At 54.6% G+C, this 17,120-nt stretch overlaps 2 protein-coding genes across 9 annotated transcripts in view; one reads left to right on the top strand and one right to left on the bottom strand.

Moving 5' to 3' along the window:
• The window catches only part of UBE2O (ubiquitin conjugating enzyme E2 O), a 52,988-nt gene extending 50,538 nt beyond the window's left edge, over positions 1-2,450 (bottom strand). For 2 of the 3 annotated variants that reach the window (XM_035025945.1, XM_035025946.1), the window contains exon 1: positions 2,038-2,450. In XM_035025945.1, coding sequence (XP_034881836.1) covers positions 2,038-2,436 — 399 coding nt within the window. In that variant the 5' untranslated portion in view covers positions 2,437-2,450. The remainder of the gene's footprint in view (positions 1-2,037) is intronic. The other variant, XM_035025947.1, reaches the window with a different exon arrangement.
• Positions 2,451-10,026: 7,576 nt separating this feature from the next.
• On the top strand, positions 10,027-17,063 carry AANAT (aralkylamine N-acetyltransferase). 6 transcript variants are annotated; one of them, XM_035025941.1, is made up of 8 exons: positions 10,028-10,311; positions 13,520-13,596; positions 13,819-13,989; positions 14,450-14,554; positions 14,882-14,961; positions 15,327-15,571; positions 15,855-16,009; positions 16,368-17,063. In XM_035025941.1, the coding sequence occupies exons 6-8, from the start codon at positions 15,403-15,405 to the stop codon at positions 16,671-16,673; spliced, it is 630 nt and encodes a 209-aa protein (XP_034881832.1). In that variant the 5' UTR covers positions 10,028-10,311; positions 13,520-13,596; positions 13,819-13,989; positions 14,450-14,554; positions 14,882-14,961; positions 15,327-15,402; the 3' UTR covers positions 16,674-17,063. The 6 variants fall into 6 exon arrangements, 5 of the variants coding, with proteins under 5 accessions (XP_034881834.1, XP_034881832.1, XP_034881833.1 ...); XM_035025942.1 differs by lacking the exon at positions 14,450-14,554 and adding an exon at positions 11,032-11,238; XM_035025940.1 differs by lacking the exon at positions 14,450-14,554.
• Positions 17,064-17,120: the final 57 nt, after the last annotated feature.

The raw sequence follows: 17,120 nt of genomic DNA, 5'->3' as shown, positions 1-17,120 counted from the left end.
CCTACAAGAACCAGGTCTTGCCATCCACAAATGGACACTACACGCCACCGCTCCCTAGAGTTCCTACGCCCTTTAGCTTTTGCTAAGCTCAGAAGCTCAGACACTCCAGTGGCAAAGGAAACACCACCACTGGAGCCACAGTGGATGTCAACAACTTCAAAGCAAATCACACGAGGGCAGGTTCAAAATGCATCCAAGCTGGTGCCTTCAACTCCTCTTCTATCTAATTCCTAGATAGGTATTTTAAGTCAAACTGGGTATAATTACACACGGCGGGAGGAGGCAGACAGAACATAACTGTAAATAAAGTTAACCACCAAAGTCAAGATGAACAGAAACAATAACTGATAAACACGGCAGCTCCCGGTAGCGGAGCTTGGCCTGCCCGCCGAGTCCCCAGGGCAGGAGGCCATGACACAGTGAAATGAGTTGCATTTCAAGAGTCACCAACCTCTAGAGAAGATGGTTAGGGAAAAACATTTTTCAAAAACCCACAGGAAGACATCAGCAGCCATTCGTTAGTTAGGACAATGCAGAAACACTGTATAAAGAGCAAAAATCTTCTCTTTCCGACGTAACACCACCAGTGGTAATTTTTAACAAGCATTCCACTATAAAAAGTACAATTTTCCACACGAACTTGAAATGTCTTCCCGAGTCAGAGCAGCTAATGCCTGATCCGCATTTCTCTGAGGGGAAGCCAGGGGTCCTGTATGCGGATTTCTGTGTCTGTGGATGTGTGCACATTGGAAGGAGAAACCCCTGCTGGTACCAAGTCACTCGTGCCACTAGGAAGTGGATCACAGGCTCTTCCTGGGAGTGGGGCCTTTTCCCCTGCCAAGAGCTGTTATCACAAACCCCCTTTGTAGCGTGGCAAGCCCTATTCCTCTGTGGCCTCTTCTCCCAGTGTGTGAGAAACCCAGATTAACTTCTCAAGTGCCCTCCCCTGAAATCAGACCTGTCAACAGCCCAGGCCCGATTCCTGCTTAGAAATGTTTTCTTTAAGGGGAGGAGGAGGAGGAGACGAAGAAGGTGTGAAAGATACAGGGGTGTGTGCGTGCGTGTGTGAATCACTGATAGGAATTCACACTCGGGAAAACAAGACAGAAGAAGCCACCAAACCAACCTTGGTTCAGGGTTTCAGGTTTAAGATGACAAACCCCTTTGTCTGTAAAACTGCAATATTCACCAGCCTCACCCCAACAGCTTAAGGGAGTCTGATGTTTGCCTGACAGCCTCGGGTCAGGAAAAAACCTTGGGTTTCCAAATGGGTGGCTCTTGTCCATCCATGGTTCCATAGTATTTTTTTTTTTCTTCAAGAAGTCCAACTGCACTTGGGAGTCATCAATCCCAGTCGCAGCTGTCACATCCCCCCCACCCCGTACTATTAATATCACGGCTCTGATTGTTAATGATTTTACTCACAAAGTTCCCCGCAGCAATTAAAACAAGGCAACAAGGTAAAAAAAAAAAAAAAAAAAAAGGGCGGGGGGAGGGGGTTGGGTTCCTTTACCCATCATAACGCATTCTGTCATCTAGGGAACTTCTTGGGTTTTTATGCCGTCTGAGATTTTCACCTCTGTCTTTGCTTTGGAACGCCCACAACCCTTCCCCGCACGGACCCGGCACGGCCTTCCTTCCTGGATGCACAATGCAGCATGTAGCTCCTCGGGGGTCAGCAAAACGCCGCACTGGTGTAATGCCCAGCGCGCCCCAGAGCCTGAGGAGTTGCCCACTGTAGTGGGTCCACGTACAGAATCTTGAGGCCGACACCACAGCCCCGCAAGGCTTGGAAGTCCCTTCGCGTGGGGAAGCCCGGGGCCCGGCGGCCCGGGGCTGGTGCAATGACTTTGCACCGGAGCGTCCCCTCGGCGGAGGCTCGTCCTCTCGCCTCGGCCCACCGCGGCTGCACCATTCCGGCCAGCGCCTCGCGCGCCTCCCCTCCCCGGCCTAGGGCTCGGGCAGCAACTCGGTCCCTGCGTCGGCCCCCGCCCCGGCCCCCGCCCCGGCCCCGGCCCCCGCCCCGGCCCGCCGCACCTTGGTCTCCTTCACGTGCTGCTTGACTCCCTCCGGGTACCACTGGACGCGCACGTAGCCGCGGCGCAGCGGGCTGGCCCGGCCCTCCTCGTGGCCCGCGCCCCCCGCCTCGGAGCAGCCCGAGCTCCCGCGGCCCTCCTCCTCGCCCTCCGAGTCCGAGTCCTCGCCGTGGATGAGGCGCACCAGCCCGAAGTGCACCGAGCCGCGGTAACGGCCCGACACCAGGTCGTGAGAGAACAGCAGCCGCTGCGAGCCGGCTTCGGGGCCGGAGTCCGAGGACCGCCCGGAGGCCGAGTCCGGGGCGGGCGCCAGGGCGGGGGCCGCGTCCGGGGTCGGGGCCGCGTCCGGGGCCTGGGCGGGAGCCGGAGCTGCGGGCGCGGGCGCTGCGGGATCCGCCATAACTGCTCTGCGCGAGTCTCGGGCGGCGGCGGCGCGGCGCTGGCGGTGGCGGCGGCGGCGGCGAACGCGGCACGGGGAGGCGGGGCCAGCCGGCGCGGGGGCGGGGCCACGGCGCGCTGACGTGGCCTGCGTGCCGCCGTCGTCAAGGAACCGAGATGCGGTTGCTAGGAGCTCTGGCCTCGTCGCTGGGGGACGCTGGAGATGCTGCCGGGGACGGGGGGGGGGGGGGGGGGGGGGGGGGGACTTCGGGGGGGGGGGGGGGGGGCCGGGGGGGGTAAAGGTGGGGGGGGCGGGACTGGGTGGGGACCCGGGAGGAGGAAGTGCGATGGGCACCGAGGGAAGGAGGAGGGGCCGAGGTGGGGCGAAGGATGGTCCGGAGACTGTCAACAACATTTAATGAGCCTCCTTGGCGTCTCCAGCCTAGTCCTACGCACTGGGAGGGGTAAGAAAGAGCAAGATACCGTCCCTGTCCTCTAGGTGTTTACAGCCTAGTTGGAGAGACAAAACATATACGTATTAAATAGCTAAAAAGCAACTCCAAGGCAGCTTGTCAGCAAGGCTATAAAAGATACAGAGAAAGAGCGTATCTGGAGTGTATTGTATTAGGAAATCACATGCAAAGCTTGGAAGGTCATGACCCCTCAGGGATGGGTCATGGGGTTGGTGAAGGAGGTCCAGAGAAAGATCAGAAAGATAAGCATTAGTGGCCTCTATGGTTTGGCTTTAAAACCATCTAGAGGGGCTCAAAGCTCCATGAGGCTTAGTATACGTGGCAAGAGGTGGGATGGTGAGGTAGTTAGCAGTGGGAGCCATGGTTGTTGCTGCCACTTACTAATCTTATAAAGGTAGGTAAGCTGATAAACTTCTTTTCACCTTAATTTTCTCATCGGTAAAATTGGGGTGATAATACCGTTGGCATCTCAAATGGCAACTGGGAGGACTGAAGGAAACAGAACAGTGCCTGACATACATTTCCCTCCAAAAAGCTTAACCATTACTATAATATTTCAGCCCTCCCTTCCTAGACTAAAATTCTAGACAGACAGAACTGTTATACTTACGGTTTGCTCCATATTGCTATTTTAAAATATACAAAGTAATTATACTAATGTGTCCCTTAAGTAAGTTCCAAAAGGTTTAGATAACATTCTCAGAGGACAGATTCGCAATGGGTTTGTTTTTTTAAAAAGATTTTATTGATTTATTTGACACAGAGAGACATGGGAGAGAGGGAACACAAGCAGGGGGAGTGGGAGAGGGAGAAGCAGGCTTCCCGCTGAGCAGGGAGCCTGCCTAAGCAGGGCTCAGTCCCAGGATCCTAGGATCATGACCAGAGCCGAAGGCAGATGCTCAACGCCTGAGCCACCCAGGCACCCCTCAAATTCGTAATGGGTTGTTAGAAGGCAATTAAGAATACTTAGGCTATGGTCCTAACCTTTCTCAGTCAAATCATTTTTTCCCACATTTTCCTGCAAGACCATCAAAGATAGATTGGTAGGATGGTTCAATATTACAGTATTTGGGTTCTTTTTAAAAGGCAGGATCCCTGTTCTTTGAGTAGTTTACAGACTGCCAAGGCTATAGAACTATACTCCTGGAAAAATCCTAAGAACATGCATGAAGCACTGACGGCAGCCCGAGTATATAATGTGTCCTGAGCCAAGCACTTCGAGAATACTGATGTAATATTGGGGTTGGGGTGGTTGTCAATGGACCCAGATCTTAGACAACTCACATACTAAGGTATAGAAAAAAAACGGTGGCTAAATGACCTGAAGGGGAATTAGGATACAATTTAGGGGCAAAGCTGGGCTCACGAACCTCGGCCTTTCCATCCCAGACCACTGTGAAGAGTGGCCATCTGGAATCACTGCTGGGAGGACTCCGTTCCCCACTCCCTCCCCCATAAAGACCTGGCAGGCTTAACAGCAATAATGTAGTGGCTTTGGTTCCCTTAGCCCTGTCTCCTTACTCCCCTGATAACCTAACATTTATTGAGCACCTATTACTGACCAGGTGCTATGCCAGACATATTCACATGTATTATCTTGTTATCCCAATTGTGGATATAGGTGTACGTTTTTTGGTTTGTTTTTGTTTTTGAAGTAAGCTCTAGGCCCAGCCTGGGGCTTGAACTCATGACCCCAAGATCAGGAGTCACAGGCTACACCGACTGAGCCTGAGCCAGCCAGGCTCCCCTGGATATAGGAGTATGTAACCCCATTTTATCAATGAGGAAACAGGGTCCAGGAATTCAGAGCCTAAGCTCACAACATAGTAATCTGCAGAGCAAGTTGGAATCCAGTTTTCCTGAGTCCAAGTGCAGGGGCTTTTCTAGTCCCTGGGTCTATCAGGGGATGGGGGAGGGGGCGAGCAAGTAGGGTGAAGGGGCAGGGCAATGCGGGCCCCAAATCGTTGATGTCAAAAATCCAAGTGGGTTTTGCACTGTACTCCAGCTTATGCGTGTGTTCGTTTTAATACAAAAGGAATGTCCTTCCTCCCTGATTGTTGAGTAAAATTGGCACACTCCAGGCAGACGTGCCATGTTTATTCTGTGGCTTCTTGTAATAATGGCTAATAATAGCTACCAGTTATTGAGCTGTAACTTAATACCAGGTACTATACTAAGTGCTTTACATAGATTATCCACCCTTACATAGATTAGTCCTCTGTGAGAGAGCAAGTATGAGCCCCCCTTTTGTGAAGGTTCATGCCCACGCTGGGCTGTGCCCCTCCCCCAGGAAGCTGCTAGGTTGTAGGTAAGAGCCCTCGGTTTCAAATGCTGATCTCTCCCTTACTAACTAAACCCCTTTTGAGCGTGTGGGTCATGTCTTAGGTATGCGTGTTGCCCCAGTGCCTAGTACAGTGCCTGGTACAGACTGGCTGCTCAGTGATGTACCATACCGGGGGCGGGGGGGTCAAAGGCCTGAGATTCCTGTCCCTCCATTTGGTCAGTTTCCCGTCCTCCCCCCTATACACCCAAGGAGCTGCCCCTGCTATCTCTCAGCCTTTTTTGTCGCCCCCAGTTTGAGCTGTATCAGAGTCCTTTTAGAAGAAGGCTCAGTACGTTCCTCCCCACCTCACTCAGACCTGAGATGCTCCAGTCAAGGTTTGACCCCTTCCCAGTCCCCGAGCCCCCAACCACAGTCTGCACACCCAAGCTGGTGAGTGGGGTGAGCTGGGATGGGAGCATTGGCTCAGTTTATAGTTTCATAATTGCTGAAAGAAAAAAAAAAAAAAAACTTCATTCCCCAGTGGAGAAATCCCTCCTCTCGTGGCCCCAACACCCAGCCCTCCTTGGAGAATAGAGATTCTTCTCTGGGGAATTTTGCTTATTTACAGATATGCCTGCCAGAAACTGAGCCAGTCTGGCCACTCCCCTTGCTAAGGGGCTGGCAGGGTACAGGAGGCAGCAGGGCTGGCTGCTGATCTCTGGGAAGCAGGCCCTGTCTTATCCCTATCTTAAACGGCCACTGGTTTAAGAAGTGTGCTTGGGTCTCAGGGCCTCACACTGCCTCATGGGGGAGCCCCAGCCCGCTTGGCTTCTCCAAACTTCCCTGTGCGAGAGAATCCAGATGGGCCCAGAGAACTCCTTCTACCCTGAAGTGCCTGCTTGCAGGCTCTAGGGTGCCTTCAGCACCGGGGTCTTCAGCTAGGAAGGTGGAGTGGGAGGGGAGCTACCCTGGGGGGCCGTCGCTAGCCTACTTGGAGAAATGCCCCTGCCTGAGGCTCCAGCTGGTGGCTGCTCAAGAATCATGGGCTTTTGGAAATAAACGGGTCCTTCTTGCCCCTGGAGCCTTACCCCTTTTTGTGTTGATGCCCTGGGAGAACCGTGGGATTTGCCCGAGATCACCCTGCAGTACGGTCAGGATTAGGACCCAGATGGGCCGGCCCTGAGCCATTCTCACTCCTGACTCAGGAATGGTTGCAATCCACGGGGCAAACTAGTTTGTGCTGGGGGCACCAGTGAAAAGGTTGAACAGTAAGTGAGAGCCCAGGTTTGGCAGGTGTACTCTGTTTCCCTCCTTCTTTCGGATACAGGGGCCAGGGACAGCACATCCCCCGGGGCCAGCTTGAAGAACAGTGGGGCTGCAGTCACTCCACCATTCCCACTCTTCACCACCAAGTCCCAGATCGCCAGGGCCTTCCCCTCAGCACCAACTCATGGATACTTCCTGGATGGCCAGCCAGATGTCACAAACCCATTTCCCCCAAACCCGTGTCTTCTCCCAGACTCCTCATCCAGGTTGATGGCAGCATCACTTACCTGGGTACCAAGCTGGCCACCTGAGGGTTAATCCTTGATCTGAAGTGCCACATGCGATCAAAGCCCAGGTCATGGCCCCTCTACCCTCTTTCCAGCCCCCTCAGGTCCAGAGCGGCTCCCCTGGGGGCCGCTCCATGGGGAGATAGGGGGTGCCGTGGTGCCGTGGTGCTGTGGCTAGGAGTGGGGTTCCAGAATCAATGGACCTGGGTTTGAGGCCTGTGATAGATACCATTGACTCACTATGTGACCTTGGGTAAGCTATTTCACTTCCCTGAGACTCAGTTTCCTTTCTGTGAAATAGGAGTAATAACAGTACCTACTTCCTAGGGCTGTTGACAATGTAACTGGCATGGTCAATATATGGTGCTTTGTGTAGGGCCTCTTCAGGTAGTGGGGCCTGATAAACATTACCTGCTGGTATGAGTTCATCCCCATCTCTCGCGCACACCAGGGCCGTAGCCTCCTTCCCCTACCCCCACCGCCGCCTAATCCATCCACCACCTTGTTCCTGGGGACATTGAAAATGCAAACAGGATCATCCAGCTTCTTGGCTTACCATGTCTCTGGGGCTCTCCTGGTCCAGCAGAGAATGACACGGTAGCCCTTCCGGAATTGATCTTCTCTACCTACCTCTAACCCTGTGTTCCAACTCAACGCCCTGCACACATGCTCCATGCTCCAGCCTTGGCCACTTCCTTCAGGACCCCAATTTTTGGTGCCTGGTGTCTTTTCCCTTGTTCGCCACCTGCCTCTAAGTTTTTATGCCTCGACTTCAACTCCTGTTTTTACCAAAAGAACTCCTTTTCATCTCACAAAACCCAGATCGGGCCTTCTTATCTATGATGTCCTCCAAGCACCCCGTTCCCCTGATTATTTCCCCCACTTACCTGGTAATACCTGTGGGTTGTATTTTTTCCCCTCTGTGATACCCTTCTTCATCTTCGTACCCCAGCATCCAGCATAGGTCTGACCCATAGTGCGTGCTCCAGAGATTTTTGTTGAGTGAACAAAACCAGCCGACTTCTCCCAATGGTTCGAAATGTGTCAGCAAGACTCCGGGACGCCTCTGTCTTTCCTCAAGTCCCCTGCTGTCCATGTTTCCTAGATATGGAGAGGAGTATACACATAGGCCACACGTGTGCGTGAGCACACACACACTCTAGTTCTCTCTCTGGCCTTTAGCCTCTAGATCTGGGCTACCTGTTGGGCTAACCCCTAACCACACGTAGCTCTTGAGCACTTAAAATGTGGCTCCTCTGAACTGACATGTGTTGTAAGTGTAAGATATACCCTGAATTCTGAAGACTTGCTTGCAAAAAGAAGAATCTAAAATATCTTCTTAATAATTTTATATTGATTACTTGCTGAAATGTCAGTACTTTATATGTATTAGGTTAAATAAAATATATTATTAAAATCAAGTTCACCTGTTTCTTTTGGCTCTTTTTAATGTGGTTACTATAAAACGAAAATCACATTATGGGCTCACATGACCTTTTGGACCGTAGGGCTCCCGATGCTCAGGGAGCCGTAGGTCCCTTCTTTCTCCAGGAGGTGGCGATCCCTCCCTGCCTTTGACACCTTCGTTCCAGAAAGGTCTGGAAGGTTCCTGAGGAAACAGCCTGTGTCATATGTCAGATATTGAACCCCAAATAAGGACAGGGCTCCACTCAGCCATGCAGTGAAACCAGCCTATTTACGCAAATAAGGCTTCAAAATAAATCCACAGGAAGTCAAGAAGCCAAATGCCATCCTTCTCAACAGAAGAGTCAAGACCTAGTTGATAGCTACTCTGGGGGAGGAGGGGGCACATGGCCCACTTTCAATATGGTCTCTGTTTTCCAGGCGTTTATAAAGCCTGTTTGGGAGATGGGCGTCAGCGGATACTGTATGCACAGCCCGAGTCCACGTCCCAATCCCTGGGACCCTTCCCCCAGCTGCCCGGCACTGGCTGCTGAGCCTCACAGCTTTGGTACCTTTCCAGGGATTGCCCTTGGCTGAAAGAAGGTGCCTCACCTCTCCAATGACTGTCCTTAAGGAGGAACAAAGCCTGGCCCTCTCACCTCCATTCAGGATACCTGGGAAGGGGCACCCCAGCTTCAGAGCTTCTGGGATCAGCCGAGGTCTCCACTGGAACTGGCTCTTTACAGTTTAACGTCCTCTGCCCACCTCTGCTGACCTTGCTCCCTGATGGCACTTCCAGTAAATGTCTTCATGCAGATCTGAGTCTTTAAGTCTATTTCCTGGGGAATCTGACCCATCACCATTGGTGCTAAGTGTGGTGTTAAGGAACAGACTCTAAATGGGATTCTAGAGCTGGATCACCTGCCTGTTAATGAGGATCCCCACCAGTAGCGGGAGGTGTAATATTCTGGGCCCTAGCACACTACAGTGGTGCAATCATTACAACTTTTGTGGGCAGTGAACCAGTGGAAGGAACTGCGGTAGTGGTGAATAATCTCAGGTGTATGGGAGAGCAATCATTATAAGGACCATGGGACCTCATGACTATTGTTGGGGGCGGTCACACTGGAGAAAGATAGCGAAAAGCCGCGGGTGATGGGTCACCACTCGAAGGCTCAGTATAAAAGCCAGAGGGTCTCCTTGGCAGCATGTAATGAAACTTACCTCCTGAAGTCAGGGACCAGAGAAAAATAGAGTCAGGTTCTGGACTTAATAGGGGACGCAGGGCCCTAAAAGAGGTTGAATCCCCAAACTTAGTGAGTCAGCTATGTCAAGAAGGACCCTAATTGGGAAGAGGGGGAACTCTGAGACATCCGGGGAGATCTGGGTCACTGGACTCAAAAATCTCAAAGCGCCAGGTTCTCCTTGAGCCTTCTGGACCCTCACAGCTGTGGCCCCCTCCTATGTGGCCCTCTCGTGCCTGTGACAGGTTAGTGCTTTCTCCTTGCTGGAAGACAAAACTCTTCCTTGTGAGACAAGTGCCAACCCTCCCCCTGCCCCTGCCCCAATGATCTATGCCATCTCCCCTCTTTGCCCCAGATCAACAGCTGGGTCTAAATCACAACTTAACTCGGCTGGTAGTGCATGCTGGGCCACCGAAAGGGAGAAAAAGGCTGTACCGGGAAGGGACTGCAGGTCCTGGCCAACGGTGCCGACAGGAGCTGGGAGAATGTGGGACTGGAGTCAAGGATACTGGGTCGAGAGAGGCAGAACATTAAGTTGGACGAGAGTGTTATTCTGGGAACACTCTTCCCCGCCACAGGATTTATCACCCTGGCAAGGCCCCCGGAAGTTGGTGCTAGCATTCTGCTAGGGCAGCTCTTTGCAGCTTGGCGAGAGTGATCCAGAGCACCCACCCCTTGGCTGGCAGGATTGCCCTCTGCTCAGGAAGCTGCCTCACCAAGGTCAACGCAGGGCGGAAGGGTCTGCCCCCTGCCTCAGGCTGGGTGTCTCTGAAGGGCTTCTTGGCTCCTGAGCTCTCACAAGATGGGCTGAGGCCTCTGTGGCAACCACATCCACGTGACTGCCTTCTCCCTCTGCCCAAGGCTGCTTCCCCTGCTCCCTGGTGAACCTCCTGCACGCAGTCCTCCATCTCGCTTTCTGTTTCCTGGGAAACCTGCCTGTAAGAGACGAAGGTTGAAAAGGTAAATACAATTGGGCAAAATGTGCTCAGTGCCAGGTGTATGGGGCAGACCTTAGGTCCAGGGAAGGAGTTGAGAGAAGGAAACCACCCTCAAAACCACCACAAAATGCAACTAGTCGTGCGGACGCCGTAACAGAGAGCTGCCTTCCCTGCCCGTTACGGCCTTCCAGTGGCTCTGTGTGGAAAGTTGGGGTCTCAGAAACATCATCAGAGTGTCTCTGGGCCCCGTCTCTCAGGGCGCCCACCTCTCAGTCTCCTCCAGGTGGACTCCCCTGGGCCCTGCAGTGGGAACCGGGCAGTTGTCATGCTGAGGGAAGGAGGAGAGAGAAGCAGGGGCTCCCGGAGGTCCTGGGCCCCGGGTGGATGCTCACCGCCATGCGGGGCCAGGCTCTGCAGTTTGTCAGAGTTGCTGCAGGCTGGGGGCCAGTGGTGGTGGCGGGGGAGTGGGGGAGGGAGGGAGAACATGGGGGCTGCCCCAGCCATGCCAAAGGGTCAGTGTATCTTTTTTTTTTTTAAAGATTTTATTTATTTATTTGAGAGAGAGAATGAGAGACAGAGAGCACGAGAGGGAAGAGGGTCAGAGGGAGAAGCAGGCCCCCCGCCGAGCAGGGAGCCCGATGTGGGACTCGATCCCGGGACTCCAGGATCATGACCTGAGCCGAAGGCAGTCGCTTAACCAACTGAGCCACCCAGGCGCCCCGAGTCAGTGTATCTTTAACAGATGACCTCTGCTCTGTCACCATGAGGCTGCTCCCCCTCCGAAGAATAGACATCCCTTAGCTTCCCTGTGGCGACATGCAGCCCCTCAGAACACTCTTCCTATACCGAGACCTCCGTTGTCTACTCGATCGTGAGGACCGCCACCTCTGTGCCCGTCATCCTTGCTGCTTCAGGTCGTTAGTGGGATAGGGGCTCGGCCGGCTCAGAGGTGAGGCTGTGCCGGGACAGGTGGGGAGTTAGGTAACACGGCCCTCTGGAGGGGTTCTCTGTGTGCCTTGCACAACCTGGCTCTAAACTATCATAGAATGTTCTGGAGCCCTCAAGCAGGAGCCAAGCCACAGCCTGTGGTTTGCTTGGGACCAAAGAGCCTTGTGGGAGAGAACTGGAGCCCAGCCCACAGCTGTCATTCAGTCGTGCGTGGACCTGTCTGGTGGACTGGGAGGCCAGGATGGAGGGAGTGAGGGTAGCACCCCTAAGGGGAGCGGTGCTGGGAGAAGAAGTGTGGTATGGAGGCCAATGGGCAGAATCAGAGCTGGGGAGCAGTGGTTATTACAGGACCCTTTCCAGGGAGCTGGTGCTGGAAGGAGAAGACTGGCATAAAGAGCAAAACTGTATCAATAGGGGGCCTGACAAAAAGTACCCCTGAGCCAATGATCCCCACGCGGGACAATGGGTTACACTGACTCTCTATCAGATACACAGCCTCACCTCTGGTTCTGCTGTGGGAGCGTCTGCAATGTCCCCTGTGATGCCTCTCAGATAGATGGTACTCTTCTCTGCCCCCCTGAGCCTGGCAGAGCCTCAGAACCTGCCCATGAGGATGGTGTTCCAAGGGCCACACGGGGCACTGGTGCTCTAAGATGAGTCTGTGCCTCTGAGGGAAGTCCATTTCTCTCCAGGGGCCCCTGGTGGGACCCATATTGTTCCAACCTCATCTTGGCAGAGTCTTCATGTCATTGGCAGGAGTTCCAGCCCGGGGGGTGGGAGGTGGGAGGTGGGAGGGGGTGGGGGGAGGGGGTGGGGGGAGGGGGGCTCTTGGTCTGTTTTACATGCTAGAGTTCCACCAAAGACTCCACTTGCAAAGGGGTACAAAGGTTTGAACCCCTGCTCTATGCACATGGCTAGCTGGGCACACTCTTTCCCCACAAGAAAGACAAATAGGATGCCAAATTACAGCTCAGAGAATGTGCACTTCTTTTTTTTTTTAAATAAACTCCACACCAACGTGGAACTCGAACTCATGACCCAGAGATCAAGAATCACATGCTCTACTGACTGAGCCAGCCAGATGCCCCTAAAAATTTCTCTTTTAATTTAAATAAAGTTGACATATAATGTTGCATTAGTGTGAGGTAGAAAACAGAATTTTGGATAAACAATTTTTTAGTAAAAGTATGCCCCAAATATCACATGGGACAGACTTATACTTAAAAAATTGTGGGTTGCCTGGCTGTCTCAGTCTGTGGAGCATGCAACTTTTGATCTCGGGGTGGTGAGTTTGAGCCCCACGTTGAGTGTAGAGATTACTTAAAAATAAAATCTTAAAAAAAAATTGTTTACCTGAAATTTGAATTTCATGGGGCTTCCTGCATTTTTATTTGCTAAATCTGGCAACCTCATTCACAAGGTACATCTCCTGAGGCCACTCTGTTGGTCAGATGAATTTGATGACAGCCCCTGGGGGAGGATGCCCTGGTGTCAGGACCCAGTTAGTGTTCTGAAATGCCTTAGCAGATTATCACTCAGCAAGGCTGGGACTAGAAACACATGCAGTCACTCTCGTTGTTGGTGTTTGACTTTTTTTTTTTTTTAAGATTGTATTTTTGGGGTGCCTGGGTGGCTCAATCGGTTAAACATCTGACTCTTGGTTTTGGCTCAGGTCATGATCTCAGGGTCGTGGGATCGAGCCCCACATTGGGCTCCCTGCTCATCGGGGAGTCTGCCTCTCCCTCTCCCTCTGCCTCTCCCCCTGCTCAAGCTCTCTCTGTCTCTCAAGTAAATAAATAAAATCTTAAAAAAAAAAAAAAAGAACAGAATGTTATATTACCGGCACCCCAGAAGCCCCCCTTGGACAGCCACTGCCTCCAACACATAGAACAGAATCCATGGACTCAGAACCGCTCTTGTCTGGGGGCTTCTTTCATTCCCTGTGCCATGTGTCCTCATGGTCGTTTGCTCTCACAGCTGGATGATCCTCCATTTTGTGTCTATTCCATAATCCCTTACTGCCAATGGTCATTTGGGCTGTTTCCAGCTGGGGAACCTTCTAGCTCTATTGGTGTTTGAGTGGGATTGCTGGTCCCAGGGCATGAGTCCAGCTTTAGCGGGTGCTTCGAAGTCTTCCAAAGTGGCAGCCGCACCCCCTTGGGGTTATTTAAGTACCTCAGTGTAATGGCAGGTGTGGGAGACTAGGCAGGGTACCGGGGGGATGGGAGGAGGGTGTGAGTTGCTAAGGACCTCTTGCTTGTTTGGGTTGGTTTTTGCTACAGGGGACCAGCTGGTACGCAGGAGGATTTGACTCTCACTTCTGGATCTGGGGATTTTCTCCAGAGCACTCTGGAAAGAGGTATGCTTAGTTGCATCCATGGAGGAGGTAATTTATGAGGGCAGGATGTAGAGGGGTTTGTCTGGTGTTCAGGGGCTTGCCTCCGTCTACACAGCAAGGTCCGAATACTGCCTGCCTCTCCAGTCTCTCTGGCTCCAGTAGACGACACATCCTAAGAGCCAGATTTGGGCATCCCCTCCCAAGGCCGATGGGTCACTCACTGGTTCCCCCCGGCTTTGGTAGACCCTGACTTGAGGATACAGTCTGATAATTGGTAGAACTGTGAAGACGTGTCCCGGCCATTTGGAAAATCCACGGGGCCTAACAGCCCTGGTGGGAACAGCGTGATGCTTGGAGACATACATGCGGTTGCCTCTCCTGCCCCCCTACGACTTGCTGGGAGGCTCTAACCAGGTAATTCAGCCTCTCTGAGCCTCGGTGTCCTCTGTAAAATGGGGTTAATATTCACTGGGCTCTCATGTGGGTTAAAGGATATTCTTTCCTGAGGCTCAGCCCATAGCAAGGGCTGCAAATGGTAGCGCTCTTGGGCTACAGGGGCTGGAAGGACACTCCGAGCTGAGCGTGTCCAAGCGTCTGGAGCACAAAGGGTGAATGCCCGGCCCAGCCAGGCAAAGCCGGAACAGGGATTAGAGCTGGACCCCTGAGGTTTAGCCCTGTGCTCTTCCCCCGGATTCTGGGCCCTCAATCAATCACTTAATCCCCTGCGCATCCAGTGTGTCACACCGATGTTTGACCCTCCGCAGGCAGGGTCACAGCCTGCTGGTTTTGTCCTGCTGGCGTAACATGGAGGCGGGGCGGGGGTTATAAATCTGGGAGCACATCACATGTCCCCCAGCGACACCCACTGCAACAGCCACGCAGCCCAGAGTCCCAGGCTTCCCTGGCTCCCGCGCCTGCAGACGACCTCCAGCGTGAGTGGCTCTGCGGTGGGAACGTCGAGCCCCTGCTCAGAGTCCTGGTATGTGGGCCTCCCCATCCCACCCTCCCACCCCTGGCTCCCGGCCTTTAGGAACAGGAGCTACTCTGCTTGGGGCTTCTGGGCATAGGGAGAAAAAGTGGAGGAGGGAGGGCAAGGCAAATATGGAAGAATCTGCAAGAGCATCATGGGAGATACAAAGTGCCATAGGGACATAGTCAGATGCCCTCCTGGCCCGCTCCTCCCTACCTCCTCAGACTCCCCCGATCCTCCCGATGCCCTCATGTGTGCGTGGTCCAGTCTGAGGCCATCTGAGTAAACGTGAAGGCTCCCTGAGGACCCACTTTGATTAAGGGTCTTTTTCTCCAGGGCCTACAGCTGATGCTGCCTAAAAAGCTGGAGGCTTAGCATCCTACACCCAAAGAACTGGCAAGTCCCCTTCTGGGCAGGTGAGTCAGACCGACCCACCCCGCTCATCGTCGTGCTAGACTTGGTCGGTGGTCACCCCTCCCACCTCGGGCGGCAAGCCATGTTGGGGTGCCTTGGGCTCCATGGGGCCCTGCCCACCCCTCCCACTGCCTCCTGGGACCTAGATGTACCTGGAGGGCAGTGAGGCCAGGATCTGGAGGTTTGGAAGGGCCGCTCTGCGGGTACTTCTGGCTGAGAGGGAGAGATGGGGAGACGGCACCAACATTCACAGCCCCCAGAATCCGCACTGGGACTTGCTCACAAAAGAGGCAAGGTGCACCGTCACCCTGGCCTGCCCCTATTGGAGTTGAGGACCATACCCCTGACCCTCACTCCTCTCCAATAGGTGCTGGGAGGGCCCTTTTAGGCGACGAAGGCTGCTTCTGAAGTTGGGGCATCCCAAGGAGGCACCGGCAGCCGAGATGTCCACACAGAGCACTGACGACCTGGAGCCCAAGGCCTTGGACCTGCAGCCTGGGATCCCAGAGGCCCCAAACCACGAGCAGCGACGGCGCCACACGCTTCCCGCCAGTGAGTTCCGCTGCCTCACTCCGGAGGACGCTGCCAGTGTGTTTGAGATCGAGCGCGAAGGTGAGCGGGCCCCGCAGCTGCCCTGTGGGGAGGAGCCCCCGTCCTTGGTGGCTGGGTCCCCAGAGGATCAGATTGGAGGTGTATTTCTGTGTGTGCGCAGGCATGCGTGTTCAGGAAAGCGGGGATGGGAACAGCCCTGAATCCCGTTTTCCTGTGGGCGAGGGCGGGTGTGTGTGGGGGGTGGGAGACCCCACCTGGGCTTCTGAGCAGATGCTTGGTGTGCAGTGGCCAGTGGCATGTGGCATGGTGACCACTGAGTCACCTGCCGTGCCTCCTCCTGCAGCCTTCATCTCCGTCTTGGGCATCTGCCCCTTGCATCTGGATGAGGTCAAGCACTTCCTGACCCTGTGTCCAGAGCTGTCCCTGGGCTGGTTCCAGGAGGGCTGCCTCGTGGCCTTCATCATCGGCTCACTTTGGGACCAGGAGAGACTCACTCAGGTGAGGGCAGGATGGGGCTGGGATGCTCGGCCGCTGGAAAGCCTCTGGAAGGGGGGCTGTCTCCCCCAGGCCCTGGCTTCTCCTGCTCGGGTGGAGGCAGAGGAGGCCAGGGGCTGGAGTTTCTTCCTCTGGTCCTCTCCCGGGTCAAAAGGACTCACCTCTTTGGGGCTCAAAGGCCTTCATGAAGGGTCCTCCATGGGGTGGAGGGTAGAGTTCCCAATCTGGGGCCCTCCACGGCTGGGAAGGGAGCCCCGCCTGCAGGCCCTCAGGAGACACTTGCTCTTGGCCGGGTGGGGGCAGTTTGGGGGGCAGGTATGGGCCGAGCTGGACCTGGACTCACAGCCCTGCTTGTTTCCAGGAGTCACTGACGCTGCACCGGCCCGGGGGCCACACTGTCCACCTGCACGTGCTGGCCGTGCACCGCGCTTGCCGGAGGCAGGGCAAGGGCTCCACGCTGATGCGGCGTTATCTGCAGCACGTGGGCGGTCAGCGAGCGGCGCGCCGGGCCGTGCTCATGTGTGAGGACGGGCTGGTGCCCTTCTACCAGAGGCTCGGCTTCCGCCTCACGGGCCCGTGCGCCATCACCCTGGGCTCGCTCACCTTCATGGAGCTCCAGTGCTCCACGCGAGGCCACGGCTCCCTGCGCCGGAACAGCGGCTGCTGACGCCTGCCGTCCCCACGGTGCCCACAGCCACCCGGCCCCGGTGTCCCCTTCTCTCCCCAGCCCAGGCTGGATGCCCAACCGTGCCAGAGGTGGGGCTGGGTTGGTAACTGGGGACGGCAGGAGGTGTCCTGCGACCCGCCTCGGTGACCCTGTTGTTCTCAGGAACTGATGGTGGACCCTCTGGGCAGGCAGCCTCCTCGCCTCATGCGAGGTCCCTGGTGCTCAGGCCCTTATTCTCCCCAGCCTCAGGGATTTCCCTTCTCGTCCTCAGCCCCAGAATGGGGGGTAGCTGGGAGCAGGGAAGTGCAGGGGTTACCTCCCAGCTCCCCCCATGTGCCCCCCACCGCTCGCCTCGGACACCCTGGGTCCTCTTCGCTCTAATAAAATAGTTGTGCTTCATAACCTCCTGTGGCTTCTTGTGTGGGGTGAGGGTTGCGGGGGAGGCAC

This window comes from Mirounga leonina, unplaced genomic scaffold, assembly GCF_011800145.1.
Source record: "Mirounga leonina isolate KUSES-001 unplaced genomic scaffold, KU_Mleo_1.0 Mir_197, whole genome shotgun sequence".
NCBI lineage: Eukaryota > Metazoa > Chordata > Mammalia > Carnivora > Phocidae > Mirounga > Mirounga leonina.
This window is presented reverse-complemented; position numbering and strand designations above follow the sequence as displayed.

Coding starts and splice junctions, on each gene's coding strand:
- AANAT (XM_035025943.1), top strand. CDS start 15,403: ATGTCCACACAGAGCACTGACGACCTGGAGCCCAAGGCCTTGGACCTG. Junction 15,572..15,854: donor GTTTGAGATCGAGCGCGAAG/GTGAGCGGGCCC, acceptor CTCCTCCTGCAG/CCTTCATCTCCGTCTTGGGC. Junction 16,010..16,367: donor ACCAGGAGAGACTCACTCAG/GTGAGGGCAGGA, acceptor GCTTGTTTCCAG/GAGTCACTGACGCTGCACCG.